The 25,976-nt window shown below is 44.7% G+C and overlaps 1 protein-coding gene across 1 annotated transcript in view; it reads right to left on the bottom strand.

Annotated features, from left to right (window-relative positions):
- Positions 1–25,976, bottom strand: part of LOC140128513 (zinc metalloproteinase-disintegrin-like halysase) — a 44,143-nt gene that overhangs the window by 4,808 nt on the left and 13,359 nt on the right. The window contains exons 11-17 of the mRNA XM_072150211.1: positions 20,183–20,310; positions 8,328–8,499; positions 6,951–7,040; positions 5,290–5,485; positions 1,851–1,911; positions 1,614–1,758; positions 5–73 (exon numbers count right to left, since the gene is read on the bottom strand). Of these exons, the coding sequence (XP_072006312.1) occupies positions 5–73; positions 1,614–1,758; positions 1,851–1,911; positions 5,290–5,485; positions 6,951–7,040; positions 8,328–8,499; positions 20,183–20,310 (861 nt within the window). The remainder of the gene's footprint in view (positions 1–4; positions 74–1,613; positions 1,759–1,850; positions 1,912–5,289; positions 5,486–6,950; positions 7,041–8,327; positions 8,500–20,182; positions 20,311–25,976) is intronic.

The raw sequence follows: 25,976 nt of genomic DNA, 5'->3' as shown, positions 1-25,976 counted from the left end.
TCACCGATTGTCCGTGGCACTTGGTAGAGCAGTCAGCAGACTGAATGGCAGCGCATCCCCCATTTATACACATCTACAAAATTCACAAAGTTTTTTTGTTAGATCTTCTTAAAAACTAGATACACGATGAAGTATACTGGTTTATCACTACCCTTTCCAGATAATATAATACTACCGCAATCTGTGTATTATTACTATACCATAATAATTTTATACAGCCTATATTTGCGGTTTGTCAGAAAATAACGTGACCGACAAGAAACTAAAGAAAATAAGCGCCCAGCATGAGGAGACATAGTGCATTTTCATTGTATCTTCCTTGTTAATGAAATCACAATACATTCCATGATGACCAAATGCACCATATGGAAACATACAGTGGGCCTATAGCTCCCTGTAGGAGGACCCTGTTTCCAGAATTGTGAGCCCGTTCCTAAATATATCTTTAAAGCATTGACAGACATGTACAGAGCTCGAAAACCCCTGCGAAGTCTTTACAGCCAAATATTTTGAATGGCCTATTCTCAGCATGACTGTCAGCGCCTACACTACTCTGCGTGGCCATCACTATAATGTGTTAGGCGTTGTGTAGTTGCCATTCTGTGTTACCCCTTGCACCAGTGTCGGACTGGCCCACCAGAGTACCAGAGGATCCTCCAGTGGGACCTGGCTCAACCCAATACTGATCCCCAGAGGTCCATCAGAAAACTACAATTTGAAGGCTGATAGAGTATATTTCCTGGGAGAAAATGAAGGGTGGGCCCCAAAATTTATTTTCTCTGGTGGGCTTAAGGAAACCTAGTCCGACACCGCCTTGCACATTGTACAATCACTAAAGTTGACAAAGCTATATGCTTCCCACCTTACCAACCCACTGCAATGGATGATATATTGTGGTCAGAATGTAAGAGTTTTCCTTACAGAGACTGCCAATTAGGGCTGCCTTGTAGTTGATATTCCACATGGGAATTCTGGTAAAATATGCAGTTTTACTGGATGTGATGAGGAAAACCACACCTCTTGTAGCTACCTTGTAAGGCAGCTCCCTTACCATCAAACAGGACCTTCAGGAAGCCTTATGACATGATGCGGGATTAAAACCAAACAGTGGGGGATATTTATCAGGGCCTCTGCACCACGTCAGTGGCGTAGAAGCCCCGAAATAATCGCAAATGCTAGCTTATTGCTAGCACTTGCAATTATTTTCCCCAATCCGCCACCTTCACGCCAGTGACTTTTCACATGTGGCTTAACTCTGGGCAGTACCCTGACGAATACATCAAGAGGTTGGAGCGTATGATAAATAACCCCCAGTATATCTTTTTCAGAAGGAACTGATTCCCAACTGTAGACAGGACTGTTTCGATGTGGTTGCATCTCTTCAGTATAGTGTAGGTCTAGTGAGAGGCTTTTGACTAGGGTCGGGAAGTAAGACTTCTCCTTTGCCAATTAAGGCCACGTTGCAGGAGACTTATAGCTACGACAGCCTTATATTATAACATTTATGTAGTATAATTGACTGAAGGCAGGATAGAAAGGTGTAGAAATGGATCATAATACTGACCATATTCTCATACATCAAACCAATGGGTATTACAGTCTAGAAAACTTACTCCTCCATCTTCACATCTTGTCCCATTTTCTACTAATACTTTTGGTTCAAGAGTTTTACATTGTTTCCAAGTACAGGATCTAAATTTTTTAAAAAGTGGTTTACTTTTACCAAGAGAGCAGTAAAGAGCCCCGCATTGTCCGTATCTGAAAATATAGACATACACAAAGTGTGACATGTTTCTGCAATGAGTTATAGCAAGAATTATAATGTTTTGTATTCCACACACAATACCTACCTAGACTGAGGGCATTTAGAGGGGCTCATTTCATAGCAGGATTTCTCTGCTGGCACAGACCCTATAATATGGTGAAGACAAGAGTGCACAATCATAATAGGTAAAATACACACAAAAGGAAAGAAAAAAAAGATAGTCTCACAAAGACATCTTTACTCAATAACTCTTTAACCTTTAAGAATGCATCTATCTTATAGCTTTGGGCTCAAATGTGCTGCTTAATTTTGGTTACAACTTTTGAACACTTTAACTAGCCAAAAACCCCTTAACAACGTGTTACTTATTACGACCCCACAAGTCGGTTGCGGGTGTGTTTGGAGAGGGCTCGCGGGCTGAGAGCTCTTTATACACAATGGGGCAGATTTACTTACCCGGCCCATTCGCGATCCAGCGGCGCGTTCTCTGCGGTGGATTCCGGCGATTCACTAAGGTAGTTCCTCCGCCGTTCACCAGATGTCGCTGCTGCGCTGAAGTTCCCCGAGGCCCGCTGGAATGCACTGAAGTTCACCGGCCTATTCCTGGTGAAGGTAAGTGCAAGTTTCGCGTCATTTTTTTTTTAAATGCAGCGGTTTTTGCGAATCCGTCAGGTTTTCGTTTGGCCTCGCCCCCCAATTTACCTCGCGTGCATGCCAGCGCCGATGCCCCAAAATCCGATCGCGTGTGCCAAAATCCCATGGCAATACAGGAAAAATCGGCGCAAATCAGAAATATTCGGGTAACACATTGGGAAAACGCAAATCGGGCCCTTAGTAAATGACCCCTAGTGAGTGTTTGCCGCATATTGCGCCGTGGGCGGCGCCATATTGGCTAAGATTGTCATGCAAAGGCCCAAGGGTGTCTGATTCTAGGCAATCTATTACATTGCACATTGTAATAGAGGATGTGGAAAATCACCATATACTGCCATACTGTAGTATGGTAGTAATGCTGGGATCAATTAGACAACCTAGGGTTAAAGTACCCTAGGAGTTCATAACATTTTTTAAAAATTTTTTTTAAAAGTTTGTTAAAAAATTAAATTAAAAAAAAACTTAAAAATTCAAATGACCCCTCTGTCCCTAGAACTGGTATAAATATAAATAAACAATAAAAATCATGAAGATGTTAGGTATCGCCACATCCCAAAATGTCCGATCAAAATATAATAAATATAATAATAACGGAAAATAGCGCCAAAAGTCTAAAATCTAAAAATTTCTATAAAAAGTCCTCAAAATGCTAGCATTGAAAAGAACAAAAGCTCCATACACCGAAGTATGAAAAAGTTATTGGAGCCAGAAGATGGCAAAATTAAGATATTTTTATTTGTACAGGAAGTTTTAATTTTTGCAAATGAAAACATTATAAAACCTACAAAATTTATCCTGTGATCGCACCGAACCAACAAATAAAGTAGTCATGTAATTTGGAGCCCACAGAGAAAGCCCACAAGAAATTGGCACAAATGCATTTTTTCACTAATTTCACTGCACTTGGAATTTTTTCCTGCTTCCCAGTACACGGCATGTGCTGTGGTTGTGTTGACCACAGCATTTAAAGGGTTAACACCAGTGATCGGGTGAGCTCACGGGGATGTCAGCTGTAAGTTACAACTGACACCTGTGCTTTCTGACTCTGGTTCAGCTCCAGTTAATGAGATTTTTTGTCCCCGGGTCATGTACAAGATAGGTTCCTTGGGTTTGTACTTAAGTTGAATTTTGTTTGTAAGTCGGAACTGTATATTTTATAATTGTCGATCCAGATAAAAAAAATTTTTGTCCCAGTGACAATTGGATTTTCAAAATTTTTTGCTGTAATGAGACCAAGGATTATGAATAAAGCTTCATTACAGACACCTTACAGCTGTATGCTGTATTGCAGTATGGGAGTAAAGTAACATCCAAAGAGCTTCGCCAAAGGTCACAGGGGACAGAGGGGTCCGTATGTGAGTCGGAAGCCCTTAAGTATATACTTGGGAGCTATCTGGCTATATACTACTGGGGCTGTCTGGCTATATACTACTGGGGTTGGCTATATACTACTTGGGGCTGTCTGGTTACATACTACTGGGGGCTGTCTGGCTATATACTACTGGGGTCTAGCTGGCTGTATATACTACTGGGGGCTGGCTATATACTACTGGGAGCAGGCTGGCTATATACTACTGGGGTCAGGCTGGCTATATACTATTGGGGGGTGTCTGGCTATATACTACTGGGGGCTAGCTATATACTACTGGGGGCTGGCTGGCTATATACGAGGGGGTTGGCTGGCTATATACTACTGGGGGCTGGCTGGCTATATACTACTTGGGGATGGATGGCTGTATACTACTGGGGGCTGGCTGTATACTACTGGGGGGTGGCTGGCTATATACTACTGAGGGCTGGCTGGCTATATACTACTGGGGGCTGGCTGGCTATATACTACTGGGGGCTGGCTATATATATTCTACTGGGGACTGGCTGGTTATATACTGAAGGGGGCTGGCTGTCTATATACTAATGGGGGCAGCCTAGCTATATACTAATGGGGGCTGGCTGGCTTTATAATAAGAAGCATGAGATACAGGCAGCTAAATATATGGTTGGAAATGCAAGATGCAGATAAATATCCAGCTCCTGTCTGTTTTTTAACTCCCTGTATGTGCATTTCTGTGGGACACTGAAGCATATGCCTGATGTGTCCTGAAAGAAGAGATTCTTATTTTTACCATGACATACAAAGCATATTTCCAGGTGCAGCAGAAAAGAAGATAGGGGTTCAAATATTAAATTTAAGTCATCTCTGACTTTGGGGGAGATTTTTATAGGTAAATGGTTTAGATTCCACATGAAAGAGGGAATTCTAGAAAGGACATTTCATCCTCTACCTAAAGTGGCTAGTAGTTTAGTAGAGTGAAACCTGGTGACAGGTTCATTTTAAGTTATTTTGTAACACACTGCTCTGAGTTTTTGTGATGCACCTTTAACACAGGGCGTGCGACACAATTCTGTTGGACACGCCATGATATACGTGCCACACGGACTGTGCTCCGGAACCCCGTTATGTGCAGAATTTGGTGTCGCATCGGGTATAGTACAGCCGCCACACAAATGTGTCACAGACACTTCCTTAATACCTGTGAAAGCAGTTTGCGCTGAGAAGAACGTGCAAAATCTGACAGAAAACTGGCGCAAGGGCCTTAGTAAATGTGAGCCATAATGTAATAAAAATAGGCCACTGCCTGTGATTCTTCAGCATTGATCTTTGTTTAGACAGCACCAAATTGGAGGAGTTGTAGTGTTTGGCATCTATCTCAGGTTTCCATTCCAGTATTGGTTCAGTTCATATCAATTCAAAGGTCAACTCTTAATAAAGTCTCAGCTGCAACCTCGAAGAACCTTTCCTCACTTTCATATGTACATTCTCTACAATGCCTGGGTTTGACCCTAGTAAGGATGAGGTTGTGGTGGTTTACCTGCTCCCCAGTAGGCTTCACACTGGCTCCTAAAGGTGGGGCATTTTCCTTTATAGCAGTAACCCTCTCCATTGCTGCACGGAGATCCATCCATCCGGAAGCGATCAGAGGGACAGGTGGCGGATCGCCCATCACACATATCAGACAAATCACATTCGTCTTTGGCAGGTCTACACACAGAACCTGCTGGCTTCATCTGTACACAATAATAATAAAGTTTTATATTTTTGTATCCTACTCTTCAGGTTTTACGATTGACACCATCCCCTTCTTTAAGGATGCTATAGCATTTCAATGGGGATGTCTCTCTTAAAAACAACCATTATCCTTATAAATGGACAGCTTGTAATACCAAATGTACCCTGTAGGAGCCGCTGTAGGAGAAATTGATTCTTTTCAAATCTCTTTTTATTGGATTTTTTAAATTTTTTAACATATAACAATTACACTAAAAATTATGTGCAGCAAGAGAAAGGTGCAAACAAGTAGTTACAAAGCCCACAGTCTTCTAGGACCTTATTAGATCAAGCAAAAACACAAAAACAGTACATTTAAAATGTGACATAAACATCACAAAGAAAGTCAAGGTAAACATTATATAAGCATGTGTCACAGTACATATTAGAACCCACTTCACTCACTTTATCTTCATGGTCATGTTAGAACACAAATGTTTGAAATGAAAGAGAAAACAAAGTGACTACAAAGCGAAGAGTAAGTTAAAGGGGGACAGTAATGGATTATAATATGGGCGGTTTGGGCAGTAGCCCAGGGCCAAAACCTTCTAGGGGACCCATGCCCATTCAAACCACCCACCAAATTTTATACTGAGAAGGACCCTCACCCATAAAACCCTTGTACATCTGTTCTTGCTCTCAATACATATGAAGACTAGATCCATTTCAGGACTATTGAAGGACCTACAAAGTTCCTAAAACCACAGATTGAAAGCAGACAGAAGGGAAACATCCTCCATTGCCCAAGAAGCTGATTCTGGTACCAGATGTAGGAAGTGATTCCAGACTTGTAGGGGCCATAATATTCATACAGTCCAGGGCCCATGGTAGTGTTAATCCACTGTAGAATTTTTAGGAATTTAGGATAATTTTTGTTTCAGGGTCCTGAATGAATGCTACAACAGAAACCTAGAGCAGAGGAGGGGCTTCGGAGCAGCGCTTTGCAGAGACCTTAAAGCGTAGCAGTGTGAGGACAATCCCGCAGCCAGGTCAAGTTTTAGACAAAGTGGGGCCCTGGGAAAAGCTAAAAGTGGGACCCAAAGTGGGGCATTCAACCAAGGGGTATTGCAAGAGCAATACATCCTCTGCCAACAAAGGTCTACATGCAGGGGGCCCCTTTAGGACAGGGGGCCCTAGGATGTTGCCCAGTTTGCCGCCCCCTAATGACGTCCCTGCATATGTAGAGTAGCTACAATCAGTGGAAAAGAGATTAATTTACAACAGTCCTGCTGCTACTTAGAACATGCACAGAGGTAACAACTCCCCCGAGATGCTATTGGGCACTGTCTGCAGTTTTGCATGGTCAAAACTGTTCACAGATTCCTTTTTGTGCAGTTTCTTTGTAATCTAGCTATACTGTATAGTGGTCAGAGCTCTTCATTTCTGATACACACCTCCAATTCCCTGCAGTGAAGTATAACTTACCCGGCAGTCTGAGCAGCACTCCTCCTCTGAGCACTGGGCACCTTCTTTCAGTTTGCAGGTGGCAGCGTCACAGCACTTGTCAGAACATTCCTGTAAAGTCGGGCGTTTAAATGGTTATCACATGTACCATATATACTCGAGTATAAGCCTTGTTTTTCAGCACAATAAAATGTGCTGAAACCCCAAACTTGGCTTATACTCGAGTAAAAAAAATATATCAAAATTCACCTTTCCAGCTTCCCACGCTGCTGGCTATATACTGGGGCAGGGGGCTGGCTATATACTGGGGGATATTGGCTGGTAGGCTATATACTGGGGCAGAGGGCTGGCTATATACTGGGGGATATGGGCTGGCAGGCTATATACTGGTGGGCAGGTGCTGGCTATATACTATGGGGCAGGGTCCGGCAGGCTATATACTGGGGGGCAGGTGCTGGCTATATACTGGGGGGCAGGTGCTGGCTATATACTATGGGGCAGGGTCCGGTAGACTGTATACTGGGAGGCTGTGACCAATGCATTTCCCACCCTTGGCTTATACTAGAGTCAATAGGTTTTCCCAGGGTTTTGTGGTAAAATTAGGGGCCTCAGCTAATACTTGGGTAGGAAATACGGCCATTTAAATGGATAGCCGTATTGCCTATTGAAATTAATGTGGCTGTATGCTACCTGTATGAAAACATTATGGTATGGGTAGCATAAGACGGTTTTCATATGGTCTTGTGAAAGGGGCCTTATTGGTATTGTGCACTGTGAAAAATGTATTTTTGTTACAAGTTTTCCCATAAAATAAGCTGATCCCAGGCCGTCCTGCTTCTAATCCAACAACAGTTAGATATACAAGAGAAGAGCTGCAAATGTTTAATGTCTCTGCAGTGCCTCCACAGGAGAAATTAAGAATTGCACAATTTATTTCAGAGTGTTGCATGGGCCTTTGTTACTTAACTCAGTTCTGGTTGAAAGATGAGTTTTCTCCCATGTATTCAACCAAAAATATGGATATTCCTTTTAAATGGCTTGACCCCGTTTAGGGCTAAAACACATGACCGTGTTTGGTCTGTGAATCCTGGACGGTGTGTTGGCCAGATTTCACAGGATGAACGCTGCTCTAAGGACAGTCCTCCAAGCACCAGTACTCCTGCATGCCCGCAGATCAACAGCGACTAAATGTAATTATGGAGGAATGGACTCCCTGCATCATATATCTGATCCGTGATTCACAGGCAGAGCATGTGACTCACACTGATAAGTCAGGGGGCTAGGACTCCCACCTTTGCCCTAAATTTCCCATTATGTATCTAATTCTCACCCTGAAATGTAGAAATAAATAAGGTGGCAAATTATGTGCTAAAACCCCAAGATAAAAAAATGAGTTACCTCTACACTGCCGCAGTCACAGTCCTCCCCATTTTCTCTAAAATTATTCCCACATACTGGAGCAGACACAATGTCCTCCTTCGATGGCTTGTTCGTCATACAGAGAGGCATTTTCTTCAGGAGGAAGTTCTGATATTCTGTATGACTACAGGAGCTGAAGGCTCTTCTGATCCTATAGAAGTGAGAGAAGAGAAGAATAGGGGTTAGCATTACAGCCTTGCAGCGCTGGGGACCTGGGTTCAAGTCCCAGGGTCAACATCTGCAAAGAGTTTGTATGTTCTCTCCATGTTTGCGTGGGTTTCCTCTGGGTCCTCGAGTTTCCTCCCACACTCCAAAACATACTAGTTGGTTAATTAGATTGTGAACCCCATTGGGGACAGGGACTGATTTGGCAAACTCTGTGTGCTCTATATAAATAAAGGAATTATTATTAAGTGGGATATTTTCCATCTACAGGAATGTATTTAACATCGGAGCCCACAGGGGTGTAGCTGGTAAAATAGACCTACAGATTCCCACTCGTCCATTGTAACTTTTGTGTTGACTTTATGAAACATCATTAATACTGTAAGACTCAACTTCAAAAGTAAAAGTCCCAAATGGGTTAATAGATTGCTTCATATGTTTCACAAGGTTCCCGTCTGCCGTCAATTTGAAGCCAGTTTTATATTGGAAATTTGGCCCGGCCCTTAGGGTGATTTTCTAGTATGTTAGTAGATCAGTCCAACTCTACCTTGGTCGGTATCCGATTATACTATGTCCTTCTTGGGTCGGCCAGCCGGGCCGTACAGTCATGTCATTGTAAAATATCCAACATATGAGTCACCTATAATGAAAAAGCGCCCACTTGGACTCCACCTGTCTCTGTTGGTTTTACAGTAACTAATCTCAGAGGAAACATCAACAGCCAAAAACAGCCTTCAGCGACATCAATATATAACACAGACATTTGTATTCTCATGCGTTGTCTCTTTTCAGCAAATTATCAATATTGTTTGTGTGATTAAAGGGGTATTCCCATTTCGTCAAATTAATGTTATTGTTTGTACAACAAAAAGTTATACAATTTTCCAACATCCTTTCTGTATCAATTCCTTACAGTTTTCTGGATCTCTGCTTGCTGTCATTCTATAGAAAGCTTCTATGTTACTTCCAGTGGATAGAAATCTGACCATGGTCACACAGGGGCACGGCTCGTTATATCACAGAGAGTAATCATAGCCGTGTGATATAATGAGATGTGCACCTGTGTGACCATGGTCAGATTTCTATCCACTGGAAGTAAACATGGAAGGTTTCTATAGAACAGAGGTTGCGAACCTATGGCACGGGTGCCAGAGGTGGCACTCGGAGCCCTTTCTGTGGGCACTCAGGCCATTAATGCCAAGACAGAGCTCACTAAACAGGACCAAATTCACCTAATCTTCCTGCAGACCCAGGAAATTTAAGAGATGTTTCAATCAGCGCTGTTTTAAAACGACACTTCATTGGCTGTTTGGAACTGCGGTAAAAGTGATAAAGTGTTGATAGAACTGCAGTATCTTTGTAGGTCATCCTACTATACATACTTACTGTATAGAGAGACCCTGTTGAGAAGCTACAATGATAGTCTGAATGTGCCCTCCTTCTTTCAACTATATTGGTGGCCTCAAGGGGCCGATACGATTGATAGATGTTGAAGAGCAGGTAGCAATAATTTACTGCTGCTATGCTATGTTGGCACTTTGCGGTAAATAAGTGGATTTTGGTTATAGTTTGGGCACTCAGTCTCTTAAAGGTTCGCCATCACTGCTATAGAAGGACAGCAAGCAGAGAAAACTGTAAGGAATTGATACAGAAAGTAAATTGGAAAATTATATAACTTTTTATTATACAAACAATGACATTAATTTGCCGAAATGGGAAAACCCCTTTAAGAGATATACAATTTTTCATCTACTTTCTGTATCAATTCCTCACAGTTTTCTAGATCTCTGCTTGCTGTCATTCAAGAGGAAGCTTCAGCCTCTACTTGCTGTGAACAGAAAAATGGTCCATGGTCATGTGATGTCAAACAGGTGCAAGGCTCGTTACATCACAGGGGTGTGATATAACAAGCCTTGCATCTGTGTGATATCACATCACCAGGGATGTGAAGAACTGTGCTCCTGTGTGACATTACATGACCAGGTATATAATGAGCCGTGAACCTGTGTGACATCACACGACCAGGGATGTAACGAGCCATGGACCTGTGTGACATCAGATCACCAGGGATATAACAAGCCGTGCACCTGTGTGACATCACATTACCAGAGATATAACAAGCCGTGCACCTGTGTGACATCACACTACCAGGGATATAATAAGCTGTGCACCTGTGTGACATCACATCACCAGGGATATAACGAGATGTGCACCTGTGTGACATTACATCACCAGGAATATAACTAGATGTGCACCTGTGTGACATTACATGACCAGGGATGTAACGAGCCGTGCACCTGTGTGACATCACATTACCAGGGATATAAGGAGCCATGCACCTGTGTGACATTACGTGACCAGGGATATAAGGAGCCGTACACCTGTGTGACATCACATCACCAGGGATAAAATAAGCCATGCTTCTGTGTGACATCACATTACCAGGGATATAACGAGCCGTGCACCTGTGTGACATCACATTACCAGGGATATAACGAGCCGTGCACCTGTGGGACATCACATTACCAGGGATATAACGAGCCGTGCACCTGTGGGACATCACATTACCAGGGATATAACGAGCCGTGCACCTGTGGAACATCACATCACCAGGGATATAACAAGCCGTGCACCTGTGTGACATCACATCACCAGGGATATAATAAGCCGTGTACCTGAGTGATATCACATTACCAGGAATATAACGAGCCATGCACCTGTGTGATTTCACATCACCAGGGATATAATAAGCCGTGCACCTGTGTGACATAACATCACCAGGGATATAACAAGCCATGTACCTGTGTGACATCACATGACAAGGGATTACAGATGAGCGAACATACTCGTCCGAGCTTGATGCTCGTTCGAGCATTAGCGTACTCGAAACTGCTCGTTGCTCGGACGAATACTTCGCCCGCTCGAGAAAATGGCAGCTCCCGCTGTTTTGCTTTTTGGCGGCCAGAAACAGAGCCAATCACAAGCCAGGAGACTCTGCACTCCACCCAGCATGACGTGGTACCCTTACACGTCGATAGCAGTGGTTGGCTGGCCTGATCAGGTGACCCTGGAATAGACTAGCCGCTGCCCGCGCTGCTCGGATCATTCTGTGTCTGGATGCCGCTAGGGAGAGAGCTGCTGCTGGTCAGGGAAAGCGTTAGGGTGTTCTATTAGAATAGTGTTAGGCAGGAGTGATTCTACAAGAACCCAACAGCCCTTCTTAGGGCTACAATAACGTTATACTTTTTTTTTTTTTTATTTGCAGCTAGTACCATACTGTGAGGAATTTGCAGGGGGACTTGCTACCGTTGTGTTTAGCTCTTAGTGACACACATATCCACCTCAAATACCAAAGTGGGAAAATTTATTAGGGGTTTGATTTCAATTAGGCACAGTCTGCCATTTACTTTTTATTTTACGTTTATTTTTTCATAACTCAGCGTCATCTCATCTGGCATAGTAGTGTGCTTTCATACTTGGCTAGAAAATAGCCATAGGAGAATCCAAACGGCTTACTTACGCCTACAGTAGCGTTATATATATTTGATTTCTGGTTGATCTGCTGGTGGCTGGCCTTGCTGTAGTGCATCTACTACCATATTGTGAGGAATTTGTAGTGAGACTTGCGACCGTTGTGTTTAGCGCTTAGTGACGCACATATCCATCGCAAAGACCGAAGTGGGAAAATTTATTAGGGGTTGGATTTCAATTAGGCACAGTTTGCCATTTCCTTTTTATTTTACGTTTATTTTTTCATAACTCAGCGTCATCTCATCTGGCATAGCAGTGTGCTTTCATACTTGGCTAGAAAATAGCCATAGCAATAGGATAGCATCGTTTGGTTTTAAAAACTAAAAAACACAAAAAAAAAAAAAACACAAAAAAACACAAAAAAAAGTTAAAAAAAAATTAAAGTTATAACTTTCATTTTGAAAATGTTTAACCCGAGGGCTAGGGGTAGAGGACGAGGGCGGGGACGTGGGCGTCCAACTACTGCAGGGGTTAGAGGCCGTGGTCCTGGGCGGGGTGAGACACCACATGCTGATGAGGGAGCAGGGGAACGCTGCAGAGCTACACTCCCTAGGTTCATGTCTGAAGTTACTGGGACTCGTGGTAGAGCACTGTTGAGGCCAGAACAGTGCGAACAGGTGATGTCGTGGATTGCCGACAATGCTTCGAGCAATTTGTCCACCAGTCAGTCTTCCACGCAGTCCACCCATGTCACCGAAATCGGCACTCCTCCAGCTCCTGCACCTCAGCCTCCTCCCACCCAGTCTGCCCCCTCCCAGGAAAATTTGGCATTTGAACCGGCATACTCTGAGGAACTGTTTTCTGGACCCTTCCCACAGTCACAAACCACTTGTCCGGTTGCTGCTGAGCAATTTTCCGATGCCCAGGTTTTCCACCAGTCGCAGTCTGTGGGTGATGATGACCTTCTTGATGTAGTGGAAGAAGTGTGCAAAGAGGTGTCCGACGATGAGGAGACACGGTTGTCAGACAGTGGGGAAGTTGTTGTCAGGGCAGGAAGTCCGAGGGGGGAGCAGACTGAGGGATCGGAGGATGATGAGGTGACAGACCCAAGCTGGGTTGAGAGGCCGGGTGAACACAGTGCTTCTGAGACGGAGGAGAGTCCTCGACCAGAACAGGTTGGAAGAGGCAGTGGTGGGGCCAGACGGAGAGGCAGGGCCAGAGCAGGTGCATCAGCGCCAAATGTTGCCCGTAGTCAAGCTCCCGTGGCGAGGGCTAGATTTTCAGAAGTCTGGAGGTTATTTAAAGAAACACCGGATGACCGACGGACTGTGGTGTGCAACCTTTGCCAAACCAGGATCAGCAGGGGTTCCACCACTACTAGCTTAAATACCACCAGTATGCGCAGGCATATGAATGCTAAACACCCCACTCAGTGGCACCAAGCCCGTTCACCTCCGGCCGTGCACACCACTGCTCCTTCCCCTGTGTCAGCTGATAGTCAGCCCCCTGCCCAGGACCCTGGCACAAAAACCCCATTGTCGCCTCCACGATCCTCCACAGCATCCACCAGCGATCAGCTCTCCATACCCCAGACGCTGGAGCGGAAAAGGAAATATAGTACAACCCACCCGCACGCCCAAGCCCTTAATGTCCACATCTCCAGATTGCTTAGCCTGGAGATGCTGCCCTATAGGCTAGTAGAGACCGAGGCCTTTCGCAACCTCATGGCGGCGGCCGCCCCTCGGTATTCGGTCCCCAGCCGCCACTACTTTTCCCGATGTGCCGTCCCAGCCCTGCACCAGCACGTGTCAGACAACATCATCCGTGCCCTGACCAACACCGTTTCTGACAAGGTCCACCTGACCACGGACACGTGGACGAGTGCTGCCGGGCAGGGCCACTATATATCGCTGATGGCACATTGGGTTAACTTGGTGGAGGCTGGGACCGAGTCTGACCCTGCGGCTGGTCATATACTGCCGACGCCGAGGATTGCGGGGCCTACCTCGGTCCAGGTCTTTCAGGCATACTATGCCTCCTCCTCCTCCCACCCCTCCTCCACCTCCTCCTCCGAACTACCATCCGTGGGCATGGCGCTATCAGTCGCTAGCTCTAGGCACAGCAGCAGTGCCGTCGCTAAGCGACAGCAGGCGGTGCTCAAACTGCTGAGCCTAGGTGATAAAAGGCACACCGCCCAAGAACTATTACAGGGCATCACGGCGCAGACTGATCTGTGGCTGGCACCGCTGAACCTGAAGCCAGGCATGGTTGTGTGTGACAACGGCCGTAACCTGGTGGCGGCTCTGCAACTCGGCAGACTGACACATGTGCCATGCCTGGCCCATGTGTTAAATCTGATAGTTCAGCGTTTCCTCAAGACATACCCCAATCTGTCTGATTTGCTCACGAAGGTGCGCCGCATCTGTGCGCATTTCAGGAAGTCCAGCACAGATGGTGCCACTCTCAGGGCAGCGCAGCGCCGCCTCCAACTGCCCGCTCACCGACTGTTGTGCGACGTGCCCACGAGGTGGAATTCAACATTAACCATGTTATCCAGAGTTTACCAGCAGCGCAGAGCGATTGTAGACTGCCAGATGTCAACTTCCACCAGAACTGGTAGTCAGGTCAGTCAGCTTCCTCAAGTCTACAATGAGGAGTGGACGTGGATGTCTGATATCTGTCAGGTGCTGAGTAACTTCGAGGAGTCAACACAGATGGTCAGTGGTGATGCCGCCATCATCAGCCTCACCATCCCGCTGCTTGGCCTGTTGAAAAACTCTCTGATCAGCATGAAGTCGGAAGCTTTGCGCTCGTCACAAGAGACGGGGGAAGAAGATTCCCTTGTTGATAGCCAAAGCACCCTTAGGTCTGTTTCTCAGCGCATATCGGAGGAGGTGGAGGTGGAGGAGGATGAGGAGGAAGAGGAGGAGAATGTTTGCGAGACACAAGAGGGGACCATTGTTCAGTCCTTCACTGTTCAGCGTGTATGGGCAGAAGAAGAGGAGTTGGAGGAGTTGGAGGAGGAGGAAATGGACAGTCAGGCCAGTGAGGGGAGTGAATTCTTGCACGTTGGTACTCTGGCGCATATGGCAGATTTCATGCTAGGCTGCCTATCCCGTGACCCTTGCGTTCAAAGAATTTATTCCAGCACCGATTACTGGGTATTCACTCTCCTGGACCCACGGTACAAGCAAAATCTTTCCACTCCCATCCCTGGAGAGGAAAGGAGTGTGAGAATGCATGAATACCAGCAGGCCCTGGTGCACAAGCTGAAACAGTATTTCCCTTCTGACAGCGCTAGCGGCAGAGTGCGTACTTCTGCGGGACAAGTAGCGAGGGAGAGTAGGCGAGCAGGCAGCTTGTCCAGCACTGGCAAGGGTACGCTTTACAAGGCTTTTGCCAGCTTTATGTCACCCCAGCAAGACACTGTCACCTGTCCCCAGTCTCGGCAGAGTAGGGCTGATCTTTACAGAAAGATGGTGAGGGAGTACGTAGCTGACCATACCATCGTCCTAAATGATCACACAGCTCCCTACAACTACTGGGTTTCAAAGCTGGACATGTGGCACGAACTGGCGCTGTACGCCTTGGAGGTTCTTGCCTGCCCTGCCGCTAGCGTCTTGTCCGAGCAGGTTTTCAGTGCAGCTGGTGGCATCATCACCGATAAGCGTACACGCCTGTCGACTGACAGCGCTGACAGGCTGACGCTTATTAAGATGAATAAAGCCTGGATTTCTCATAATTTCCAATCTCCACCAGGTGAAGGAAGCTCAACCTGAATAATTTATGCACTCCTCCTCCTCCTCATTTTCCTCCTTCTCCTCCTCTTTGTACACTAAAGCAGAGGAAACTGGCTATTTTTTGACAGGGCCCACTGGCTCTAGCTATAGTACTTTATGCATTTAATTTTTCTGGAGGGCCACCTACCCGGTCCTCTGTTTTAAACAATTTTTGGGAGTGCCACATACAGGCACTCAATCTATTCAATTTTTCTGGAGGGCCACCTACCTGCTCCTCTGGTTTGAAAACTTTTTTGGACTGCCACATACAGGCACTCAATCTATTTCATTTTTCTGGAGGGCCACCTACCTGCTCCCCTGGTTTGAAAACTTTTTTGGACTGCCACATACAGGCACTCAATCTATTTCATTTTTCTGGAGGGCCACCTACCTGCTCCTCTGGTTTGAAAACTTTTTTGGACTGCCACATACAGGCACTCAATCTATTTCATTTTTCTGGAGGGCCACCTACCTGCTCCTCTGGTTTGAAAACTTTTTTGGACTGCCACATACAGGCACTATCCAAATTGAATTGTCTCCATAGCAGCCTCCACACGTTGTCTCCATTGCTACCTCCAAAAGTCGTCCATATAGCTGCCTCCATACATCGTCCCCTTATCAAACGAGGTGTGTCAGGCAGAAATTTGGGTTGTTTTCATGGATTCCACATCAAAGTTGTTAACTTTGTCGCCACCCTGCTGTGTTATCCACAAAATATACTGGCAAACTTTTACCATTTACGGATATTATTTCAGAGCTTCTTGCGCATCTGTTTACATTCCCGTCACCCGCCATATCCCAAACTTATAAGAACGCTACTACACTTAACTTGGTGCAGGCTGGGACCGAGTCTGACCCTGGGGCTGGTCATATACTGCCGACGCAGAGGATTGCGGGGCCTACCTCGGTCCAGGTCTCAAAGGCCTACTATACCTCCTCCTCCTCCCACCCCTCCTCCACCTCCTCCTCCTCCGAATTACCATCCGTGGGCATGGCGCCATCAGTCGGTAGCTCTAGGCACAGCAGCAGTGCCGTCGCTAAGCAACAGCAGGCGGTGCTCAAACTGCTGAGCCTAGGCGATAAAAGGCACACCGCCCAAGAGCTATTACAGGGCATTCCACATCAAACTTGTTAACTTTGTCGCCACCCTGCTGTGTAATCCACAAAATATGCTGGCAAACTTTTATCATTTACCGATATTATTTCAGCGCTTCTTGCGCATCTGTTTACATTCCCCTCACCCGCCATATCCCAAACTTATAAGAACGCTACTACACTTGATCTTATACAAAAGGTTCTTAGAAGTGCTGTTTGGGGAGTAGCCTAGAGACAGGGGCTTGGATTGGAGAAAGCTCGCCTGGAAGCGGAGCGCCAGCTCCATCCCAAGATCAAACTAACATAGTTTTAACTGCAGCACCTTTAATCTACTACTAGTTCACTGCCTCCATAATAATAATAATAATAATAATCTTTATTTATACAGCGCCATCATATTCCGTAGCGCTTTACAAATCATAGGAAACAAATACAAATGTAATGTAACAGAGCACAACATTTGTATGGAACAACAGGAGTGAGGTCCCTGCTCGCCAGAGCTTACGGTTTATGAAGATGATGGGGTAACACGAGGTAAAAGAATATTTAATGGTCAAGCCATTCTTCTTAGGGAATAGAACAAAATATAATAAATGGAATTGCTGTCGCTTGAACCACTCAGCCGTCATCTTATATACCAGGTCCAGGGTGAATGGGACTGCAGAGAAGTCTGGTGCCTGTTGGTTGCTGGATAACAGATGGGAGGACGACACAGGACGGGTTAGTAGAAGAGTTAAAACTTCATGCAGTTAATGAGTGTTATAGGCTTGCCTAAAGAAATGGGTTTTAAGAGCACGTTTGAAACTTTGGAGGTTAGGTATTAGTCTGATAGTCGGGGGCAGAGCATTCCATAGAATTGGTGCAGCTCTAGAGAAGTCTTGGAGACGCGAGTGGGAGGTCCGCACTAGGGTAGAGGTTAATCTAAGATCACTGGCGGATCTAAGAGCACGGGTTGGGCGATAGACTGAGATAAGAGAGGAGAGGTAGGGGGGTGCAGCATTATACAGAGCTTTATGGATGATGGTTATTATTTTAAACTGTATTCGAAAGGAGACTGGCAGCCAGTGCAGCGACTGGCATGAACTGTAGGCATACATGGTCCTACACTTGATCTTATACAAAAGGTTCTTAGAAGTGCTGTTTGGGGAGTAGCCTAGAGACAGGGGCTTGGATTGGCGAAAGCTCGCCTGGAAGCGGAGCGCCAGCTCCATCCCAAGATCCAACTAACATAGTTTTAACTGCAGCACCTTTAATCTACTACTAGTTCACTGCCTCCATACATGGTCCCCTTATCAAACGAGCTGTGTCAGGCAGAATTTTGGGTTGTTTTCATGGCTTCCATGTCAACTTTGTCGCCACCCTGCTGTGTAATCCACAAAATATACTGGCAAACTTTTATCATGTACCGATATTATTTGAGCGCTTCTTGCTCACCTCCTTTGGTTCCTCTCTGCCACCCATTGGTTTGAAGCCTGAGTCCATTTAGGGTATGTCGCCATGCCACTCTCTAGCCTGCCGCTGCTGCCGCTGCCTCTGCATGCCGTCCCCTATAGTGTCAGGGTCAATTATTGGATGTTTTAGATGCTATCTAGCTTCATTCTGTCACTCTGTCATGGCCATGCTGTTGCCCATAATTTTGGCATAATGGTGCGATTAAGCAGCCTCAGAGGCATCCATGCATGCTGCCCCTGCTGTTTCCTGTCCATTTCCGTGGTGTTTCCATCCTTTTCTGAGGTTCCCAGGTGTTTGGCCAAGCTTCCCTGTGCAGAGCCTTGGTCCCCTTGAAAAATGCTCGAGTCTCCCATTGACTTCAATGGGGCTCGTTATTTGAGACGAGCACTCGAGCATCGGGAAAAGTTCGTCTCGAATAACGAGTACCCGAGCATTTTAGTGCTCGCTCATCTCTAGAAGGGATATAATAAGCCGTGTACCTGTGTGACATCAGCTCAGCAGGAATATAGCAAGCCATGCACCTGTGTGACATCACATGACCAGGGATATAATAAGCCGTGCGCCTGTGTGACATTACATTACCAGGGATATAATAAGCCGTGCACCTGTGTGACATCACATGACGAGGGATATAATAAGCCGTGCACCTGTGTGACATCACATGACCAGGGATATAATAAGCCGTGCACCTGTGTGACATTACATTACCAGGGATATAATAAGCCGTGCACCTGTGTGACATCACATGACCAGGGATATAATAAGCCGTGCACCTGTGTGACATTACATTACCAGGGATATAATAAGCCGTGTACCTGTGTGACATTACATGAATAATCCCATGCGATATTAGGAAATGTCTCTCTTTCGTGAAAATATACAAATATTTTATGATGATGTTTATATGGACTATACGTAAATAATTTTGTATGCAAATATATTTAAATAGTTAGAGAGCTTTAGCTATAACAAAGAAGTGGAATCATGGGAAAACAGTCACTGTATTCTTAAAAACTCAGATATAATGTGGCAGATTTTTCAAGCTGTCTGAAAGTCTGAATATTTCTAGTTGCCCATGGCAACCAATCACAACTCAGCTTTCATTTTACCAGTGATCATGAATATTTTAAAGGGGAGCTGTGATTGGTTGCCATGGGCAACTAGAAATATTCAGACTTTCAGACTGCTTAATAATAATACTAATAACTCCTTTATTTATATAGTGCACACAGATTACGCAGCTCTGCACAGAGTTTGTCATATCGGTCCCTGTCCCCATGGGGCTCACAATCTAATCAACCTACCAGTAAGTTTTGGAGTGTGGGAGGAAACTAGAGGGCCTGGAGGAAACCCACACAAACATAGAGAGAACATACAAACTCTTTGCAGATGTTGACCTGGGTGGGAATCAAACCCAGGACCCCAGAAGCAGAAGTGCTACTCACTCACCCACCGTGCCGCCCTTCAGCTAAATAAATCTGCCCTAATACACCTGTGTGACATCACATGACCAGGATATAACAATCCATGTGTGACATCACATGACCAGGAAATAACAATCCATGCACCTGTGTGACATCACATGACCAGGATATAACAATCCATGCATCTGTGTGACATCACATGACCAGGATATAACAATCCATGCACCTGTGTGACATCACATGACCAGGTATATAATGAGCCGTGCACCTGTGTGACATCACATGACTGTTTTTTATCTACAGGAAGTAAATATTGAAGTAAACATAACAGCAAGCAGAGTTCTAGAAAGCTATAAAGAATCGATACCGAAACTATATTGGAAGATAGAAGAACTTTTCATCACACAAAAAATATTTATTTGCTACAACCCCTTTAACATTCACCTACCTTGGAGAACTAGCCATGATACATGGTGAGCCCTCACAGGGGCAGTGTCTGTTATCCTTCATTCCCAAGTTGTGTCCCAATTCATGAGCGAAAGTTGCTGCAACATAATTATAATTACGATTGTGATCCTAGAAACATAAGCAAATCTAATGTTATTGGTTTTTTTAGAATGTAGAAAAGTGTAATATATTCTAAATTCATTTATTGAGACCATATCTTCCATTCTTTATAATTTCACGAGTAAATTGAAAACCGATTCTTAACTGGTGGAATCCACATAAGAATTATATTTATGTGTCTTTCAAGGGTCCCCTTTCCCTACAGAGGGGGTCCCAGCCATTGTTGGTAATTGTACCTGTTATGACCTGATGCAGATACAATTTATATATGAGCGGCACTGCAGCAGCAATCTGAACGACACAGGCACCACAATGATGTGAACCATTCAGTCATTCTACTGGAGACAAAAATCAAGGACATGGAGGTGCAGGCAGGGAAGTCACTTTACAAATCATGCTTCTAACGGGTTTCCCCATGAAAGAAAGAACATCCCCTAGTGATGTTTAGACAGTAAAGATAATCTTTAACCACTTACTTTACAATGTTACTCAGTTTTATTACTGTTTTAAGTCTCTAAGCAGACACTTCGTGATCCCTCTAGTGCTGTGAGATGCTGTGTGCTGACAATGTGCTCAGATTATCAGGGTATAGGGTTTATCTACACTCTTATTTAGCTTCTGAGTATTCTAGTAGTATTTGACACAGAAAAAGAGAGATGAGACAGATCAGAGATGACAGATGATAAGATCAATGAGATGAATATAAAACACAATGGGGCACATTTATTAAGGGTCCACAAACCGCAATTCCGTCGGGTTTTCCCAAATATTTCCATTTTGCGCCGAATTGGCCCAGGCTTTCGGATTGTGGCGCATCGGCACTGGCTTGCATGCAACAGAAATTGGGGGGCATGGCCGTCAGACAACCCAACAGATTTGGACAAAATGCGGAATTTAAAAAATGAAATGTGTCACAAGATCACGCACTTACATGACCAGGAAGAAGAAGGTGAACGCCGGCGGACCTCGGGGCGGGAGCGACACCTGCAGGAAATTGGACATACGACCTTAGTGAATCGTGGCAGTCCCAAATCCTGGTTGGACAACGCACTGTGGGATCGCGACAGGACCGGGTAAGCAAATCTGCCCCAATGTCACTCTCAGCTCTGCTAAGTCACCTATAAATCACACAGTCAGTTCTGCTATGCCTAAGTCTCTGCACACTGCTTGCTGGCAGAAAGTGCCTGTGTCTGAGCTGGTTTTATAATGCAGGGGGAGGGGCATGAGCCAGAGAGAACAGCAGTGTGCAGACAGAAGAAGCTATTCAGGAGAAGAATCTGACCATAGTCAGAAGATCCAGGGACAACCAAAATTGTATACACCAGGACGGATAGAGACAGATTGAAATTACATTCGTGAAATACTGTATTTTTGTTATTAACAGTGAATTAGAGAATGTGTTATTTTGTTATCCTGGGTATATTTTAGAATCGTGTATTAATTCTTAATTCTGGGTAGCACTACATCTGTTATAATTGATTTTAGAGGAAATTATATTTAATCCACTGATTCTGTGGGTACTAGATGAAATAGACTTTATTCTGTGGTAACAAGATCAAATATAAAATATTCTGGTAGAGATTTATTGGACCAGATCTATTAAACTGACTGCACACGTTTTCTGTCCTACTTTGCACATAAAAGAATGTGCAAACTGTGTGCACATATATATATTTATACATCTATATATTTTCCCCACATACGGCCTCTCCTAAGGACAGGCTGCATGCCAACTGCAAATACTTCTATCCCCCATAGAGTGTTTTTCCTATTAATCTGTGCAATGGAAGTCTATATTTATATATGTGCATTTTTTATACACATATGCATTCTTTAAGTATACACTCACCGGCCACTTTATTAGGTACACCATGCTAGTAACGGGTTGGACCCCCTTTTGCCTTCAGAACTGCCTCAATTCTTCGTGGCATAGATTCAACAAGGTGCTGGAAGCTCCTCAGAGATTTTGGTCCATATTGACATGATGGCATCACACAGTTGTCGCAGATTTGTCGGCTGCACATCCATGATGCGAATCTCCCGTTCCACCACATCCCAAAGATGCTCTATTGGATTGAGATCTGGTGACTGTGGAGGCCATTTGAGTACAGTGACCTCATTGTCATGTTCAAGAAACCAGTCTGAGATGATTCCAGCTTTATGACATGGCGCATTATCCTGCTGAAAGTAGCCATCAGATGTAGGGTACATTGTGGTCATAAAGGGATGGACATGGTCAGCAACAATACTCAGGTAGGCTGTGGCGTTGCAACGATGCTCAATTGGTACCAAGGGGCCCTAAGAGTGCCAAGAAAATATTCCCCACACCATGACACCACCACCACCAGCCTGAACCGTTGATACAAGGCAGGATGGATCCATGCTTTCATGTTGTTGACGCCAAATTCTGACCCTACCATCCGAATGTCGCAGCAGAAATCGAGACTCATCAGACCAGGCAACGTTTTTCCAATCTTCTACTGTCCAATTTCGATGAGCTTGTGCAAATTGTAGCCTCAGTTTCCTGTTCTTAGCTGAAAGGAGTGGCACCCGGTGTGGTCTTCTGCTGCTGTAGCCCATCTGCCTCAAAGTTCGACGTACTGTGCGTTCAGAGATGCTCTTCTGCCTACCTTGGTTGTAACGGGTGGCGATTTGAGTCTCTGTTGCCTTTCTATCAGCTCAAACCAGTCTGCCCATTCTCCTCTGACCTCTGGCATCAACAAGGCATTTCCGCCCACAGACTGCCGCTCACTGGATGTTTTTTCTTTTTCGGACCATTCTCTGTAAACCCTAGAGATGGTTGTGCATGAAAATCCCAGTAGATCAGCAGTTTCTGAAATACTCAGACCAGCCCTTCTGGCACCAACAACCATGCCACGTTCAAAGGCCTCAAATCACCTTTCTTCCCCATACTGATGCTCGGTTTGAACTGCAGGAGATTGTCTTGACCATGTCTACATGCCTAAATGCACTGAGTTGCCGCCATGTGATTGGCCGATTAGAAATTAAGTGTTAACAAGCAGTTGGACAGGTGTACCTAATAAAGTGGCCGGTGTATATATATATATATATATATATATATATATATATATATATATATATATGTATATAGTATATATTTCATATGTATTTTTAATTTTAATATTTTTACTTTTTACTTTACTTACTTATTTATCTGTTATGTCCTAAATACAGTTCCTTTTATGTAGTGTTAATATTATTCCTCTTATCATTTTATTGTTCTTTAGCTATGGACCTGATGAAGACGCCACACGCCAAAATGATGAAGACGTCAAAACGCGTTGTTTAAAAAGATACAAATAAAAATCAATTACATGTGAGTGTCTGGATTTTTGTGTGTACCTGGAAGCGCACCCATATCCCTGTTTTTCTTATTTACTATAATGGGCATAAGGGGGAAAATAGTCTTAATACCTGTTCATGCACCAGGAATTGTACAAGAGTACATGCCTTAATAATTTCCCCTATACATTCATTCCAGGACAATCTACTATTTCCGAAACAAAAAAGAATTCCATACAGTAAGTGCAAGTTTTCCAAGAGGAAGGTGGTCATGTATCATATTAAAGAAGACCAGGAATGTATCAAATATTGATTACCACAATCAGATTTGATCTTCATCTTTTGGTTCAAAAGTTATTAACACAGAGATTCTGTATAGATTCTCATGCGAGTCCTATATAAAGACTGGATCCAGCGATGTGCCAGTGTGCTCATTTTCTCACCTTGACCGCCATGTGCAGATCGATGACACACATCGACCCATGTCTCGGGTTTGCGGGCTCACCCGTGCTCCTCTGTGTGCCCCCGCGTCCCGTAGTTCCGCCTCATCTGTCCACGCTCCTGTTTCCAGTCAGGGGGCTGTGCGCGCGTGTCCCTGTCTCCTAGGACGCCACTGGCCGTTGGCCAGAATCCCTTATATACCAGCCTTATTCCTATGACCTCTGCGATTAGTGTGATTTCCTGTTGTGACCCAGGACTTGTTCCCGTTTACGCTCCTCCGCTTCCAGCCCTGACCTTCTGCTCTGCCTCTGACCCTGAACCTTTGCCTGTCTCAGCCTCCTGCCAGTCTGTGACCACGAACCTGCCTTCCTTTCTGTACTTCGCCTTGGCCGGCACCGTGGACAAAGTCACATCTGTGGAATGACCTGGTGGTACCACACCGCAGCATATCCAACCTGCTTTGCGGCGGGCCCTGGTGAAAACCAGGTGCAACTTATACTCGGGTCCCACGTGTCGGCTTACATCATCGTCCATTGTGGTCCAGTGGGTCCAATACCCCTGAAGCCTGACATTTGCACTATTGTCTTTTTCTCTGAAAAAATAGAAAGCAGTGCACTTTTTGCTGCAGTAACTTTTTGGACTGCAGGTTTTTTTGCATGTGCACAAGCTTATGTTGTGTGTGTGCTGTGACAGCTGAGCAATGATCGGTAACATCTTGCTGACCAGCATTTGATCCTTTTTTTTGTTGCTTTTTTATATGAAATACTTTTATTTCTATTACAGATTTTGCACGTGTGCAAGCCATCTTGTGTGCCATCTTGTGTACCTGCTGCAACAACTGAGCACTGATCAGTAACATGTTGTAGTGTTTTAGTGGTCAATCAATATATCATATAAAAATATTTTTTTGTAATTTCACTACTATTTATTTTTCACCCTTATGAAACACTCAAAATGCTCAAACTTCTCAAAGGTTGTTTTGAATATTGAAGTTTTTGGCGATTTTCGTGAAAACCTGAAAAATTTCCTCCTAGGCAAAGGAAAAGATGCTTGAAAAATGATGCCAAGTTAAAGCAGACGTATGGAAAATGTTAGTTATCAAGTTATTTTGGTGATATGGCTAACTTTTCAAAAACTAGAAAATTTTTAATTTGGAAAATATAATTTTTTTTCAAACTTTTCGCCGAACTTCAATTTTTTTCAGAATGAAACGCAAAACTTTTTACTCAGATTTTTCAACTAACATGAAGTGCAATGTGTCATGAGAAAACAATTACCTAGATATGTTAACGTATTCCAAAGTTACCGTATATACTCGAGTATAAGCCGAGTTTTTCAGCACAAAAATGTGCTAAAAAGCCTCACCTAGGCTTATACTCGGGTCAGGAAAACAAAGAAACAGTGTACTCATCTACTGACGCCCCCCCCCCCCCCCCCGGCAGGTCCTCTTCTATACAGCGATGTTCCGGTATCTGCTCTGTGTCCCCTCGCAGTCCGTCGCAGGGATCGCAACGTCAGCTGCTCACTGACATTCTACTATGTACACTGGCTTCGGCACACGCTATGATGTCAGCGAGCAGCTGACGTCGCAATGCCTGTGACTGACGGCGCGGTGACACGGAGCCAATGCCGGAGCATCGCTGTATAGAAGAGGACCAGCCTAGGGGCGTCAGAAGGTGAGTAAACTGTTTGTTTTTTTCTTACAGGCATTTTATTGGGGGAAGGGGCTACAGGCTATATACTGGGGGGCAGGGGCTGCAGGCTATATATACCAGGGGGCTGGCAGGCTATATAATACAGGGGTTAGCAGGCTATATAATACAGGGGCTAGCAGGCTATACATTCAAGGGGGCTGGCAGGCTATATACTACAGGGGGCTGGCTATATACTACAGGGTCTGGCACTCTATATACTACAGAGACTGGCAGGCT

Source organism: Engystomops pustulosus, chromosome 4 (assembly GCF_040894005.1).
Source record: "Engystomops pustulosus chromosome 4, aEngPut4.maternal, whole genome shotgun sequence".
NCBI lineage: Eukaryota > Metazoa > Chordata > Amphibia > Anura > Leptodactylidae > Engystomops > Engystomops pustulosus.
Note: the sequence above shows the minus strand (reverse complement) of the source record. Positions and strands in the feature narration are given on the sequence as shown.